This window comes from Odocoileus virginianus, chromosome 12 (genome assembly GCF_023699985.2).
Source record: "Odocoileus virginianus isolate 20LAN1187 ecotype Illinois chromosome 12, Ovbor_1.2, whole genome shotgun sequence".
NCBI lineage: Eukaryota > Metazoa > Chordata > Mammalia > Artiodactyla > Cervidae > Odocoileus > Odocoileus virginianus.
This window is the reverse complement of record NC_069685.1, coordinates 60,793,662-60,810,870: the sequence shown is the minus strand read 5'-3', so window position 1 is coordinate 60,810,870 and position 17,209 is coordinate 60,793,662. Positions and strand designations below refer to the sequence as shown.

Sequence of the window (17,209 nt, the reverse complement as noted above, 5' to 3'; positions counted from 1 at the left end):
TCCTCCAATGGCACAAAATTAGAACTCCCAATATTGTTTCACACAGCTCTGAGACAATGTTCTTTCATTTTTCTTTGTTTTTCAAATTGTGCCATTTCCATCGATTCACAGGTTTTCTGAATCTTTCCTGTTTTCTCCATTCCATTATTCAGTCCATGCAGTGAATGTTTGATTTTGCATGTTAAGTTCTAAAATTTCCATTTGCTTTTTTTTTTTTTTGTAGTTTTTACTTCCCTGTGAAGAACTTGTGTCTTTCCATTCACTTCAGGAGAATTTAACCTCACTGAGTGTGGTTATAACCACGAAGCAGATGCTTCGTCTGCTAACTCCTCCTCAGGGCTGAGTCTGTTGATTGTCTTTTCCCCTTGAGAGCTGGCCAGATTTTCCCAGTCCTTTGTATGCTCTGCTGTGGGGTTTTGGTTGGAACCCTGGACACTTCGCTTATTATTAGACTCTGGTTCCTATTAAAATGCTCTGTAGCTCGTTACTTTCTCTGCGGTTTCTATGAAGAAGCCTGTGAATCTGTGTTCCAGCACATACTGCGCCTCGTCCTCTGCGGTGTCCCAGCCCATTGCGTCCACAAGGCACATGTCCCATCAGGTGCTGACCTGGGGGCTAAGCGGCAGTTCATACTGTAGTTCACTTCTGCAAGCCTCTGCTTTGCCTCGTTGGGTTTGTCTGTGCAGAAGGCTCAGGGGAGGCCTAGGACCCATGTTGCTTCCTACACAGGCCTTCTCTAGCCCTCTCCTCTTCAGGATTCTTAGCCACATTCTCAGGCTTCAGGGGCTCCTCTTACATGTTCCTCAAAGTGTTTCAGCCTCCAGGCTGTCTTGCAGCTCCACGTGGCCAGGTTGACCTTTCAGGTGAAATAGCAAGAGAAAAGAAAGGAAAAGAACGCCCTCCCCGCCCCCCCCACCTCCAGAAAACAGGAGCCTCTCTACCTGTTCCTTTGCCCAGAGATGCGGGTCATCTCTCAGGGTTTAGGTGTCTCTCTGTCATCACTGAGGTTGCAGGGGAGATGTGATAACCAGGGAGGAGAAGAAACAAATGGGGATGACCTCCCTCACTCCTCATTGTGGAAGTCTCATACTTTTTCACTCTTCTGGCTGAAAAGAAGGGGTGGATCCCAGAGTTTTAATTCTCAAGCTGCTGTTGGACATCACCTGCTTTGGGTAAGCTAGGAGACAAGAGCCAGGGAAAAAAGACCATAATCCCCTAACAGGCTGGTATTCAGCTTTGGACTTCCAGGCCCCATCTGCCTGTTAGTGTTTACTTCATAAAGTTGCAAGTGTGTATTTCTTTGTCCTCTTGTCTTGAATTTCACTTGTGATCTGCATAAGAGAGGTTGTTGTATGAGGCTTCCTCTGTCTTGGCCCAAGCTGAAGTCTGCCGTTACTTTTAAAATAAATGTATTTAAGTTGTCGCATATGGCAAGATATCCTCTTCTTTTGGGGATGAATGATAATTCCATTCTGTATGCATGCCACATTTTCTTTATCCATTCATATGTCAGTGGACATGAAGTCGTTTCCACACCTTGGCTCTTGCGGCTAATGCTGCCATAAGAATGGGAATGCAGATACCTCCTTGAGATCCCGGTTTCGATTCTTTCGGATCCAGGCCCAGAAGTGAGATGGCTCCCTTGTGCCAAGTGAAATAAGCCAATCACAGAAGGACAGAAGTTGCATGATTCCACTTCATGAAAGTGTCTAAACTAGTCAAATTCAATTCCAGTTGACAACACTGAATCGGATCATTGGCATTTGCTGAACGAGAAGAACTGAAATGTTTTCATCCCCTCCCCCACTCAAAAGGTAAATATGCGGCAGGTGTGTTAACTTGATGGGGGAAGTCCTTTCCCAGTGTATCAAATAATTGTGTTGCTGAACAAGGGCTGGCTGCCCGATGCGCAAAGAAGCCAGCACTACAGTAGTGGGTTTTGAGGAAAGAGAGAGCTTTATTGTGAGGTCGATCCAAGCGAGACAGGAGGCAAGGCTCTGGAATCTGTCTCCTTGATCCAGGGTTTGGGGCACAATTTAAGGACTTAAGGGAGTTTCAAATTTGGAAGCTGATTGGCTAGTCTTGAATCACTCCACATCACCTACTCCTACACCAAGAAGGCAGCTCTTCCTTCCTGAAGTACTCCTTCCTCTTGTAAAAGACTGCAGTGACAAGATTTCTTTAGGTTCTATAAACCTAAGAATTTGATTTGTTCCGGAGACATGGATTCCAATCTTGCATGGGCAGAGTGCTGTCTCTATAAAATGACTCAGGGTTTGATTAGTCAACCGCCGTGCTAAGTCACTTCGGTCGTGCCTGACTCTGTGAAGTCCTGTGGACTGTAGCCATCCAGGCTTCTCTGTCCATGGGATTCTTCAGCAAGAATACTGAAATGGGTTGCCACACCCTCCTCAGGGGATCTTCCTGACCCACAGACAGATCAAACCCGCATCTCTTAAGTTTCCTGTATTGTCAGGCAGGTTCTTTACCACTGGAGTCACCTGGGGAGCACAGGTAAACCTATATAAAGAGGCAAAACCAATTTAAGTTGGTCAATGTTTTTTCAATCATGTTGTAAATAACTCACTATTTTGTTGATCAGTGATATCCAACAGAGATGAAAGAAGGATCATCCCCCCAGAAAAAGAAAACAGAAAAAAAGTCAAATTTATACACACAGAGAGTAGAATGATGATTGGCAGAAGCTAGTGTAGGGGAAATGAAAAGTTGTTAAACAGGCATAAATTTCCAGTTCAGCAAATGAGTATGTTCTAGAGATCTGCTGTACAACATGTAACAATATTGTATTGTGCATTTGAAAGTTTAAGAGGTAAGATCTCATGTTAAGTGTTTTAAACACAATAAAAAATTTAGGCAATTTCTAGCGATCACATAATGCTTGGAATGCTTAGGAATCACAGAATGCTTAGGAATGTAATGTAATATGCTAAATACTCAATAATGAGGTAATTTCCAAGAAATAAAAATTAGGATTGTTTGACAATAGAATAATAAGTATCTCACTCCATGTGCACTCTGATAAATGTATTTATAAATGCATGTGAAAGAAAATGTTTCATAGTAATTTTTAATATGATCATGGTACATTAAAATGTATTAGTGCTTACCTGTGAACACTAAGGTCACTTGATTTGTCATTTTCTATATTATTCTATACTTTTGTGACTAAAAGCATTACTTGGGAAATTAAAAGGATGAAGTGATTTTGGCTTTTGATCCATTACTAATTCATACTTAACCTTAATTCAGGAGTTGGATTCTTTGACCCAAGGAAATAGAATAATATAAAAAGAATGTGTCCAATGGTGGAAGTGATTAAAGTACAGCAGGAGTGTCTTTGCAAAAGCTACTGTTGGTCCCAGAAGACTCTCACCTATCTGTGTAACACAGGGCAAATCAGCTCACCTACATCTCTGAGTTACAGGGATGTGGTGATAATTAAAAGGTGACTGGGCACAGTGAACACTCGGAAATCATGGGTCCTCGGTAAAGTCACTGCCCTGCTCCTTTATCCTTTAGAATTACTGTATTAGTAAAATTTATACTTGACAGTATTTTTCAGTTCAGTTCAGTCGTTCAGTCATGTCTGACTCTTTGTGACCCCATGGACTGCAGCACACCAGGCTTCCCTGTCCATCACCAGCTCCCAGAGCTTGCTCAAACTCATGTCCATCAAGTTGGTGATGCCATCCATCCATCTCATCCTCTATCTGTCCCCTTCTGCTCCTGCCTTCAATCTTTCCCAGCATCAGGGTCTTTTCCAGTGAGCCAGTTCTTCACATCAGCTGGTCAAAGTACTGGAGCTTCAGCTTCAGCATCAGTCCTTCCAGTGAATATTCAGGACTGATTTCCTTTAGGATGGACTGGTTGGATCTCCTTGCAGTCCAAGGGACTCTCAAGAGTCTTCTCCAACAATGCAGTTCAAAAACATCAATTCTTCAGTGCTCAGCTTTCTTTATGGTCCAACTCTCACATCCATACATGACTACTGGAAAAACCATAGCTTTGACTAGATGGACCTTTTTCAGCAAAGTAATGTCTCTGCTTTCTAATATGCTGTCTAGGTTGGTCATAGGTTTTCTTCCAAGGAGCAAGCATCTTTTAATTTTATGGCTGCAATCACCATCTGCACTGATTTTGGAGCCCAAGAAAATAAATTCTGTCAGTGTTCCATATCTATTTGCCATGAAGTGATGGGACCGGTTGCTATGATCTTCCTTTTTTGAATGTTGTGTTTTAAGCCAGCCTTTTCACTTTCATCAAGAGGTTCTTCAGTTCCTCTTCAGCTGAATATCTGAGGTTATTGGCATTTCTCAATAACTTCAGGTTCCAGCAATTTTGATTCCAGCTTGTGTTTCATCCAGCCGGGCATTTCGAATGATGTACTCTGCATGTAAGTTAAACAGAGTGATGACAACATACAGCCTTGATGTACTCCTTTCCCAATTTAGAACCAGTCTGTTGTTCCATGTCCGGTTCTAACTGTTGTTTCTTGATCTGCATACAGGTTTCTCAGGAGGCAGGTCAGGTGGTCTGGTATTCCCATCTCTTTCAGAATTTTCCAGTTTGCTGTGATCCACACAAAGGCTTTAGCATAGTCAGTGAAGCAGAAGTAGATGTTTTTCTGGAATTCTCTTGCTTTTTCTATGATCCAGCAGATGTCGGCAATTTGATCTCTGGTTCCTCTGCCTTTTCTAAATCAAGCTTGAACATCTGGAAGTTCTCAGTTCACATACTGCTGAAGCCTAGCTTGGAGAATTTTGAGCATTACTTTGCTAGCATGTGAGATGAACGCAGGTGTGCAGTAGTTTGAACCTTGCCTTTCTTTGGGACTGGAATGAAAACTGACCTTTTCCAGTCCTGTGGCCATTGCTGAGATTCCAGATTTGTTGGCATATTGAGTGCAGCACTTTCACAGCATCATCTTTTAGGATTTGAAATAGCTCAACTGGAATTCCATCACCTGCACTAGCTTTGTTCATAGTGGTGCTTCACAGTAACTGGTATTTTAGATACTCTTTTCCTTTGATCTTTATAATTTGATTAATGCATCTTCCTATTACAGAATTAGAGTTTTCAAAGTCTGATTGTATATTTACCTTTACTAGTATGTTGTATACTTTCATATGTTTTTGTGTTGCTGATTAACTTTTCATTTCAGCTTGAAGAATTCAACGTTTCTTTCAAGGCAGGTCTAATGGTAATGAACTCCCTCAGTTTTTGTCTGCCTAGAAAAGTATTGCTCCTTCATATCTGAAGGATTACTTTGACGATAGAGTATTTTTGGTGTCATATTTTTTCTTTCAACATGCTGAATATATCATTTTACTCTCTCCTGGCCTATAGGGTTTCTGCTGAGAAATCTGATAGTCTAATGAGGGTTCTTTCTTTTCTCACCTGCCTTAGAATTCTTTATCCTTTGATTTTCGACAATTTGATTATAATGTGTCTTAGAGAAGGTCTCTTTTGCATTGAGATGGTGGGATGACCTTTTAGCTTCATGAACTTGGATGTTATCGAGATTAACCTGGTCCAGAGTCAACTTCAGTACTCTTGCCTGGAAAATCCCATGGACGGAGAAGCCTGGTAGGCTGCAGTCCATGGGGTCGCTAAGAGTCGGACACAACTGAACGACTTCACTTTCACTTTTCACTTTCATGCGTTGGAGAAGGAAATGGCAACCCACTCCAGTGTTCTTGCCTGGAGAATCTCAGGGATGGGGGAGCCTGGTGGGCTGCCGTCTATGGGGTCGCACAGAGTTGAACACGACTGAAACGACTTAGCAGCAGCAGCAGCGTCAACTTAGGTGCTTTGGAACTTCCCTATTGGTCTAGTGGTTAAGACCCCTCACTCCCAATTCAGGGGGTCCAGGTTTGACCCCTGGTTGGGAAACTGGATCTCACATGCTGCAACTGAGAGCTTGAATGCCAAAACTAAAGATTCTGCATGTTGTAACTAAGATGCAGAGTGGGCAAAATAAATAATTATTAAAAAAAATAAATTCAAGTTAGTGTGTTTTCATTTTAGGATGTTAAAGGTAATCCACATGGTAAACACAAAATAGCTGTGAAATATACACAAAAGGAAGTGAGAAAGTAATTTAAATATTTCACTCTAAGGAATCAGCTAAACACACAAAAAGGATAGGGATGTAGGAAATGAGTGGTAAAAATGCTTTGGGCATATAGAAAGCAAATAGCACAATAGCAGACATACTAAGCTTTTTCTTAGTAATTATTTTAAATGTAAATGAATTAAACTCTCCAATCAAAATATAGAGATTGGCAGAATAGGGAAGAACATATAATCCAGCTATATATGCTGTCTATAAAGAGACTCACTTAAGATCCAAAGACATAGACAGATTGAAAGTTAAAGGACAGAAAAAGGAATTAAAAACTCAATGAGAAAACCCAGATAGTAACCAGAAGAGAGCAAGAGCATCTATGCCAATATCAGAATAGACTTTGAATTACAAATGGATCAAAGACTTAAATGTAAGGGCTAAACTGTACCAATTTCTGAAGAAAAAGGGGGGTAAGTCTTCATTCTTGGATTTGGCTATGAACTCAAATATGATAGCAAAAGCACAAACAACAAAAGGAAAAATAAATATGACTTTATAAAAATTAAGATCCTTTGTGTTTCAAAGAACACCTTCAAGGAAAATATAATACAACCTTCAGAATGAAAGAAAATATTTGCAAATCATGTCTGTTAAAGTCTAGCATTCATAATATGTAAAGAACACTGGCCATTCAGCAATAAAATGTCAAGCTTCCTTGGTGGCACAATGGTAAAGAATCCGCCTGCCAGTGTAGGGGACATGGGTTCGATCCCTGATCCAGGAAGATCCCACGTGCTGTGGGGCAGCTAACCCTTGCGCAACTGCTGAGCCTGTGCTCCAGACCCAGAGCCACAGCTGAGCCCGCGTGCCACAACCTCTGAAGCCCGAGCCGAGAGAAGCCGCCACAGTGAAAAGCCCACCCGCCACAGCTAGAGGGTAGCCCGCTCGCTCTGCAGCTAGTGAAAGCCCACATGCAACAAAAACAAAAACTGCCAACCAAATTTGAAAAATGAAAGAATTTGCATAGATACTCCTCCAAAGAAGAGACACAAATTGCCAACAAGCAGAGGAAACCTGTTCAAAGTCATTAGTCAAAGTTATGCCAACTGAAACTACAGTGAGCTACCACTTCATACCCATTAGTATGGGCACAGTTTTTTAAAACACAAGTGTTGGGAAATAATGTGGGTAAATGGGTACCTTCAAACATTGCCGGTACAAATATAAAAAAGAAAATAGTTCGGCAGTTCCTCAAAAAGTTAAACACAGAGATACCATATGCCCCAGAAATTCCACTCCTAGGTATATGTCCAGGAGAAATAAAAGCATATGTTCACACAAAAGCTTGTACATGATTGTTACAGTATCCCTATTTGTAATAGTCAAAAAATGGGAACAACCCAACTGTCCATCACTTGATACATGGAAAAACAAAATGTGTTATATCCATACAATATTATTCAGCCACATAAAGGGCAAGGGACAGATACATGCTACAACCAGGATACACATTGACTACATTTTGCTTACTGCATAAGTGAGATGCAAAAGTCCGCACATTGTATGGTTCTATTTTATGTGAAACATGCAGTGTAAGAAGATCCATAGAGACAGGACCAGAGCTGAGGTGAAAGGGGTGGAGACGGCAAGAATGACTGATACTATAGGGTTTCTTTTGGGGATGATGAAAATGTACTGGAATTAGGGGTGTTGGTTGCAAAACCTCAAGATAAAAAGCCACCAAGTAGTATAGTTTTAAAAAGTGTGAATTTATGAAATGTTAATTATATCTCAATAAAGAAACTACAATTTAACATTTTTATATATTGTCTGTCAACATGGTACATGAGTAAGATACAGTCATTCTTGATCAATTTCGCAATGAAATTCCCACAGCGACTTCAATGGAGTGGCTTGTTTGAGGTGATATTTGAGACTCAACCCTTTGGAACTAAATGCTCATTTAGGGCTGTTGAATGCCAGTATATATTCTTCATACCCAGTGTATTTATTCAGTCCCTGTATGTATCCTTGCTTTGAATCCACTGTCTTTTTTTCTTCATTTTCTTGAAACATGGTCCTGGGAAATTCATTCACAATAGCGAGAGATGTTGACATCTTCCTGGCAAAAGCCTTGTTTCCAGGACACACTTTAGATCTTAGCACTAACTGTCCCAGGGAGCCCTCTGAATCAGTAGGGCTTACAAAGATGGACCTTTTATTTTAGTGCGCACTTAAAATACCCAACAGGGTGATTGCATGGGAAAAAATCACTTTAGCTGAGACAATACAAAGGCAGCACAACATACTGAGAGTATAGGTGCTGGTGCCTGATGGCCTGAAGTCGTATTCCATTTGAAAGTCCCAGGTACCTAGGAACGTTGATTACTTAGATTTTCTGTTTCTCAGTTCCCTGGTCTGTGATGTGGAAATATTAATATGACCTGCTTATTTGCATTATGTTCTAAAATTAGTAAATACTGAGCATGAAGAAAAATGATAGGTCATTTCCTAAGTGCTACCTGCATAAGTGGTCAAGTATTAAGTGTCTGGAAGTAAAAGCAGAATGTCTCCAGAAAGGGCACCTAGGAGGCTACAAACAGGACAGAACCTACTTATTTACATTGACTGTAGAGCTTATGAAAAGAATATTATTTCTCAAAGTGCACTGTGGGGAGGGCAGAGTAGGGGCTCTGACCCATACTTTACTGTTCAGGAGACTGAAATTTAGACAGACTGAGTAACTTGCCCAGAGTCACAAACACTGATGACTGACGGGTCTGAAGCAAGACAGGGAGATGATTCCCTGGGGATGAAGATTTCTGAATCCCTGGACATGAGATCGTGCCCCGGATACACAAACCAAGAGCTCTCCTCACTCCCTTCCCACATCCTCCTGCCTAAGGATGCTGCAGGGAGACAGCTGGTACCCAGAGAAGGTGCCTGGCCCAAGAGAATGGCTTGAATCTCAGCCCAACTCCTGACTCACCCTGAGCCCAAATACACTGCCTTTCCCCCAAATGAAGACCCCCTGATGGAGCGGGAGATCAGAACATGCATCCCGCCCCTCTCCCCTCCCCCTCGGCACATGATTCTATCTGCTGCTGCTTTGCAGTGAGACTTCCAGGTGGTCAGGTGACCGCCCTGAATGACCAGTAGCCTGCGTGACTCTAACTGGCTCAGAACCCAGGACATTCTAAACCAACTGCCCACATGACAGTTGCACAGAGAATTCGCATCATCTTCAACTGACCAAACCTGGACAAGGAGCAGTGGATATTCACTAGCTGGGAACGGGATCTCCTGGGCTGGTGGTGCTTTGGGGGTTTAATGAATGCAGTCTGTGAGCCCCAGTGCCTCACTGACTAAAACCCGACCAACGGTTGGAACAGCCTGGACTAAGGCCTGGTTGAGGGCAGGCAGAGGCTGAACTGGTTCTGAGTGGGCACCATCTGTGCAGTCCTCGCCCACCCAGATCCAGGCTCTGCTGTATAAACTACAGCCTTTACTCTTGAATCTGCTCACTGGTGTTATTTCCACAGTACCTTCAATGGAGTGGTTAGTGGGGATGGCACACGTGTGCGCCTACCCTGTGGCTTGGCCAGAAGTGAGTTGTGATGTGTCTGAACCACGGCTGGGGATGGTGAGCAGACCATCTTGACCGCACATGATATTCTTGTGCGTCTAGTGTCTGAATCCCTTGTGATCCTTTTCTTTCGGTTAACCGGGCCACAATCCCAGAAAATACGTTCAAAGCAGAACTATTGGCAAATTGCTGGGAGAAGACCATGGGGAAATATCAATTCATTCCCAGGTCCCACTTCTGTTCCCTTTGATTGCCAGCTACCTAGGGGAGTCAGCTGAATCAAAGCTGGGGCTGGGGAGAGGAATGTTGCAATGCGGTGAACAATTAATACACTCACAATATTCAGCACTGATTGCACTGGATCATGACTTTATTCAGATGAGACAGTATAGAAAGGGAGCCCAGCACAGCGACTGAGAACATGGGGGCTGGTGCCAATGGTCTGGGTTCAAATCATACCAGGAGTCACGTGAACCTGGGAAAGTTACTTAATCTCTCTGTCCTCAGTTCCCTGTTCTGTGATACAGAAATGTTAATAGGGCCTGCTTATTAGTATTACATGATGAAGCTTAATATAAAAAGTCAGGTAGACCCTGAAGAAAAATGACTGGTCCTTCATAGGTGCTACCTAAGTGTTCAGAAATTAAATGTCTGGAAGAATAAGCAAGAAATGTAGAAGTGCTGCCTCCTGGATGCCACAGGGCAGAGGATGGGGGGAGGTTATGGGTGTGACGCTTTGCAGCTTGTGAAGAATATTTGTTATCTCCTGTGGTCCCCACATCAGCTGTGGGGATGGGGGGGGGGTGGAAACTCTCAGGGCCGGTGCTGTGATCCATGTTATGGTTCATGGCACTAAAATGTCTAGATTTTAAGTGACTTTCCCAGAGTCTCAAAGCTGATGACAGATGGATGTGGGACAGGAATGTAATTCTGGGGACAGAAATCTCCGAACTCCTAAATCCTCTAGACGGCGCCCTGGACCCTGGAGCCCAGGACTCGGCTCCCTTCAGCCGCTCAATCCTCCTGCCCCACAGTTGCTCCGAGGACAAGAGGAGTCTTAGCAACAGAAGGACACATGCCAGACCCAGCTGCCTCCTTTGTGTTGATCCTTGACCCCAAAGGAATCAGATATTCTGGAAAGAATTTCCTTGAAAGATCAGGCCCTCCTCACATCTGTCACTGAATGCTCATTCCTCTAACCTGATGGCAGCACGGTCCCTTCATCCCCCAGGCAGCACCCAAACACCCAGCGGTCCTGTCCATATCAGCAGATGGAAATCCTGCCGGGAGGTCCCAACTTCCTTTCCGAAGACCTCTGGATTTAGACCGCTAATATTTGGCTTTGGATTTTGACATCAACATGCAGGACTGTTTGGCATGTAATTGTCTTTGTTGCTGTTGTCTTTGTCTAGTGATATCTATTGCTGGGGTGAGACAGCAATCTCCTGGTCGGATAAAGGCAGTGTTAGGTGTAGTCTCTCTATATCTGTTCTCTGGAAGAATGTGTTAGGAGATGGGCATCAACTTCTACCTTAAATGTTTGGTAGAAATCAGAGGATGCCACCTGGGCCTGAAGTCTGTTTTGTGGAATTTTTTTTTTTTTCTTTTTTGCATTTCTTACAACAGAAGTTTATTTGGTATATTGTACAGGGCACAGATCTTGAGTATAGAGCTTTATGATCTTGTAAATATAAGGACATCTGTCCCACACCCCGTTCAGTTTACCAGATATCCTCAGCATCCTGGCAGCCCTCTGAAGAAGGGAAGAAGAGGAGCTGCTAACTTATCAGCTTATAAGAAGGAAAATCAGTTACTCCGTGCATACTGCGAGCACGATGAATTACACACAGTTAGCTCACCTGGAAAGTAGTGGAGGGAGCTGGAGGGCTGGGAGAATCCAGTACCTTCGGGATTTCTGCTGTGGACGCCTGAGGTCAGGGTTAGGAAGCTGTGAGAGGAGCTTTTCAGAAGCACCTGGGCTTTTACAGAGGTAAACACGACTACTTCCCAGAGTGGGGTGCCCGCTGCAGTCCACTGAGAGCCCTCCCTTTGTTGAGGGTTCTTTTTCTATACTTGTGTGTTATTTTACATTCAAATGTTTAAAAAATAAACCCAGCAGGAGCTCAGTTTTGCTTGATATTAAAAGGGTTAAATATAAAACACACATAGGAAACTAATGCTGAACCCATACAGACCATATCGGGGAAAAACGGGCGCTAAACAGCTGACTCAGGAGGCGGAGGGAGGCGCCTCGTGTGTCTCATTTAAGCGTCCAGACGCTGTCCAGGCTCCACGCCCTCTATGTCTCAGGGTGAGTCCTCCAATCACGGATCTTCCCTCGCAGGTGTGGCTCCAGGACCTGCCGCGCACACAGAGATGCTATACTCAGTGAGAGGTGGGTGGGCTCTCTGGTCCGTGTGCAGGACCCAGGGGGCTATCCAGACCTGGGCCTGGCTCCGCCAGGGCTCACATCCCCAGGGCGCTGGGGCCTGTTTGCTGCTCTTTACTAAACGTGTTGTCTAGTAGCGGAGAGATGTTCTGTAAGCGGTGATTTAACCTGGGCGTTTGGCCAGGCAGTGTTCAAGTGACTGGTCCTTTGAAACAGTGTAAGTGATGCGGAGGAAAGGGCTCCAGGATGAAAAAAAAGGCCGGGTCCCTCTGTCTGGGCGCTCTGAGGGAGCGGGAGGTCTGATGACACAGGTGGGCATGGTAAATAGCCCTGTCCCTCCAGCCCTACTCAGCCTGACTCATCGGGAGACCTACACAGTGGAAATGGTCAGTTCAGTCCAGTCGCTCAGTCATGTCTGACTCTTTGCCACCCCATGGACCGTAGCACGCCAGGCTTCCCTGTCCATCACCAGCTCCTGGAGCTTGCTCAAACTCATGTCCGTTGAGTCAGTGGAAATGGTCAGAGAACCACAGTGTTCTCTTCTCTCCTAAGAACCTTATTCTTTAACATCGAAGCCAAACTTGCCTATGTTTTTTCTGCAGTGACAGGATCATAAGTTTCACCGCTTTACCCCATCCCAACATGAAAAGTTTACAGAAGACACTGCTTTTCAGAGTGCCACAAAACCAGATCCATTCGATATTTAATTTTAAGATTATTAATTTGAAAGACTAGCTCTTTAACACACGCTAAATTAGCATTGCTTTGAGTTGGCTTTCATTTGAGTTGTGTTGTATTCAATTTTCACACATCAGTGTGCGAAAGTCAATAGAACCTCAAGTTGAGAAATGGTGCCATGAGGTGACCTGGGCCGTTCCATGGGGCTCCACAGAGGCTGGGGCGGGTAGTTGGGTAAATCCCAGCCAGGTGTGGATTCTGCAGGGCCCCCTGCTTGATGTCAGGGTGGCTGTGCACCCACAAGGGAGCTGTCTGCTCACGAGAAGTTGCCCCGGTGTGTCTGTCCCCCTCACCCTTTTCCAGAAAGCCTGCACTCGAGGGTACCCGGGCCATCCTCGGCATCTCACCACATCTGGTGATTAACTGGGGATGTGGCCTGCTGACCTTGGCTTGGCTGGGAGGGGCAAGCCTGGGTCCTACAGAGGGAGATGTAGAACCATTCCAGGAACGCCCTTTACAGAAAACACAGTGTGAACAATACCTCCAGGGATGACGCACATGGCTTGTCCCACTGCCCCCCCCCCCCCCAGCCCTGAATGTAGGAGCCTGGCATCCTCAGGGTCTATGGAATGGGGACCATTCCCTGACAAGTTGTACTCAGGTCATCCACCAGTTGCATGTATGGATTACCACCATACTCTTGTCTCCGCTGTTTTGCTCACACACAGAGATGGCCACCTCCATGCTCTTCTCTGGTTTTGGGTTTTCCTGAAGCACCAAGAAAAAAAAAAGGCCAGGGGTGGCACGGGAGTTGCGTGCACTTATTTGCCTTCTCCTCTTCCTCCTGTCCTCTCCACGCTCACATTTCCTCTTCTTGATCTTCCTCATCCCCTCTTACTTCATCCTATCTCTTGAATCCAGGACTAGAGAATTTGACAGTTGGAGGGCAAGGAACAATCATGTGTGTCCACAGCTGCCCAGGACACCCATTGATGGTGGAAGTGGGAGTGGTGAGGGGGAGGTCCAGGGCAGAGCCAGACGTCCTGGGGGTCCCTCCAGCATGGTGGAGCCAGCCCTTCTGACACCCAAGTCCCTCCTCTTGCCCGGGCCTGGGGCTGTGGGGTGTAGGATGGGGGTGGGAGGTTGGACCGGTTGGGTAGGGATGGGAGGTGGTGGGGTGAGCATGGGGGTGGGGTGGGGTGAGCTTGGAGGGGTACTCAGGGTTATTACCCTCTCAGTAGGATTCACTGATACAGATGTGTTGAGGGTGGAGGTGTCAGGAGCCAGGGTAATGGGGGAGGAGGGCTGCAGGGAGATTATTGTACAGATTTTATAGCTGGTCCCAGGGCCTCAAGTGCCTGGATGAGACCAAGTCTTTCTGAATGAGAAGCAGAAAAAGAGGGAAGGAGAGGACAGGAAAGAGCTAGGAAGAGGAGTTTATGAATAAGAGAAAGAGAATTTAAAAAAGAGGAATAAATCACATGCAGATTGTTGCTCTCTCTTTAGGAGGCTTCAAAATCCACCAAGTAATGCCCCACATGGAGAATTGCAAGAATGGGGGTGGGGAGGCCCTGGGAAAAGAAAAGGGGGGAAGGGTCAGTCAGGCTGTGGCTGAGAACTCAGGGTCCTGCTGCTTCTGGGAGGGGTAAAGCCTGACGTTTGGACCTTTTCTGTCCCCCCGCCCCCACCACGCGTTCTCCGCCAGGGCCTGGATCCTGTCACTTTTGCAATGGTGGGGAGGGGGTGGGCTTACGATCTCCAACATCATCTCCCAGCCTGCAAACTGTGTGTGGCTGAGAATGAATGCCTGTGTCATTCTGTTCCTCCAAGAAGGCGGTCACTGCTGTCCCCATGTCATTGCATACGTTGCCTTCTGTCCCTCCCCCTCCCTTCACACCTTAACCCCCCTGTTTTTCTCTCACGCGTAGAAGCCCGTTTCCTGTCTCCTTGCCAGCCTCCATCCATCAGTGTTCTCTGACACGGGAGCGTGGAAAGAGGAGGAATCATGGGTGTCCCCCCACCCCATCCTACCCGGGGAACCCCTACCACGACTGATCTCCTGGCTGTGCTGGGCTCTGTGGCAGAGACTAAGTCCACGTAGCGAGTGACTGTCCCGTCCTGGGGAGACTCTAGGTTCTTGGGAGACGTTTGAGACTCACAGCAAATCTGTATATACGTTCTGAAGATGAACACAAGCTTAGAGGTAAAGTAACTTGTCCAAATTCTCTTGGTCTGCAAGCGATGCAACAAGGGGTCGTCCTCCAGCAGGTGTTGGTCACATAAATCCCCAGTCCTGGCCAGGGTTAGTCCCGGAGCCTTGGAAGGACTGGGGATGGGGAGGCGGGGACCTGGGCCTGCCTGGGGGAAGGTTGCAGAGCGGGCAGGACTGGGGTGTTAGGGGGGCAGAAGCGGGCACTGTCTGGAGGGAGCAGGGGCTTCTGAGAAGAGCCATGACCCCCGGCCCCGCCACCCAGAGGCACTGTCCTGGGGCAGGTCACTCCCAGGGGCCCGGGTCAGCAGGACCGTGAGGACAGGGGTGTGCAGCCGGCCCCGCAGTCGTTCACAGCGTCCTGGAGAATTCCTGCTGGCTGTGGAGGGGCTCGAGGGGCGGCTGGCCCCAGGATTCGGGATGTGGGTGAGGAGTGGAGGCGAGAAAGGTGCTCCAGGGTGTGCTCCCCCTCAGCTCTGCGGGAGGACCTGGGAGCCCGTGGAGGGAGCTGGGGGGACGTCATCTCTTAACTTCCCCACCCCTGGGAGCAGCGCCCTCAAACCGGGAGGAAGCCTGAGCACAGGCCGTGGAGGGGCTGCCACGAGACCTGCAGGTGCAGAGGGAGAGCGGGAGTCTGCTTCCCCAGCGCCGGGAGCGTGCACACGGGACTGCTTCTCCAGGCTCCCGCGCTGGTGAGGGAGCCGCGTCCCGCCAGACGGCCTCATCCCAGCTCAGCCGCCAGACTCCGACCAGTAATGATTGTACTTTCTTCCCAAGAGAGGCCAAGCAAACGTAAGCCAAGGCTTTGCTTTGGCAAAGTCAGAAAAGAGCTCATGGGAGCTCTTATCTCATGGGAAAGAGAAATCTGAAATCTTGAAACCCACACATAGGCCTAGTATCTCCCACTGTTATGGCATTAATATAAGAAAGAACAACACAAGCCCTCACACATATTTCCTTCTTTCTTATTTCATGTCCCTCTTCATCAGCCTCCAAAGAGGCGCGTGTAATACGAGTGCTCCTGGGGACCCTGGCCTATTGGACCCTGCCTGAGCGTCGGTCCCTACATGGACAGCCTTCACCCTCACTGAGCTACAAATGCTCTCCAGGATACATTCCTCAGCGACACAAACGTGAGCAATAGAGTTAATAGAGAGAGTGGGCTGCTTTCTCTTCCTGTGCGCGCAGAGGCCGGGCTGGCTGTCACTCGGCATCACGGAGCTGCTCCCTCTGGGTTTTCAGACCTTCCCCGGGGCTCCCTGGAGCCAGAGCCCTCCACCCAGAGGTTGATGGTACTTGCAAAACCTTCACTGAGAGAGAAGATCCCCCCCTTCAACTTCTCACTTCCCCCTTCCATCGGATCCTTCTGGCTCTGGCCTCCAACCTCATTAGCCTGCAAATCCACGTACACGCACAGGCTTTGTGGGTTAGGTGACTTGAAGGGAACGGAGCCTGTGTGGCAGGCACGGGGCAGCTTCGCGGGAGAATGTTCTGTGAGGATGAAAATGTTCTCTGCGGATGGGGCCCTTGAAACATGGGTGGGGGGCGGGGAGGGGACTGGAATGTTTCTTTTGATTTGCTTTCATTGGTTTCAATGGGAGCAGGCAGCTCTGGCGTGGGACCACTGGGGGCAGCGCGCTACAAAGAGATCAGAAGCAGCTCCTTGCTTTGGAGGAGTAAGACCGCCTGATGGTGACTACGCCTTTGCAGATTCTTCCTGGGCTCAGGCACACGTGCCAGGACCCTACGTGAGGCCCTGGGGAACACAGTAAGGTCAACACCCAGGGGGCCTCGAGGGTTCCCAGCAGGGTGAAGGGCAAGGCCAGGCACACCTGTGTTGGAAGTAATCCGTAATCCGGAACAGCAGGGTGGGGGGGGGGGGGGCGGAAGGGGGAAGGGAGTGATGGCTTCAAGAGCCTGCCTTTCTCTCCGCTGATGGAGATTAGAGCCTGTGAGCAGGCCCCTTGCTTGACGTGGGCCCAGCAGGCCTGGACAGGCAGAGTGGAGAGACGCACGACACCCCTGAACTAGATCCCAGCCCAGGGGGTACACTTCGGACACTGCCGGGGGGCCTGAGATGTGTTGTCCAGGGGCCGAGCACTGGGATGAGAACTCATGAGGGAGACACACGCAGGCGGTGCTCTCACAGGGACCCACCTATTTCAACGTCCAGGGTCGCTGTACTCACGAGCAGGCAGACACGGAGTTTGGGCCTGAGAATTGCAAGATCTGTCAGAGGAGCTCTCCAACTGATGACCA

At 47.1% G+C, this 17,209-nt stretch overlaps 1 protein-coding gene across 1 annotated transcript in view; it reads right to left on the bottom strand.

Annotated features, from left to right (window-relative positions):
• LOC139037673 (nuclear envelope pore membrane protein POM 121C-like) overlaps window positions 1-572 on the bottom strand; it is a 29,886-nt gene extending 29,314 nt beyond the window's left edge. Inside the window, exon 1 of the mRNA XM_070474663.1 lies at window positions 489-572. Coding sequence (XP_070330764.1) covers window positions 489-572 — 84 coding nt within the window. The remainder of the gene's footprint in view (window positions 1-488) is intronic.
• Between the last annotated feature and the right edge of the window lie 16,637 nt (window positions 573-17,209).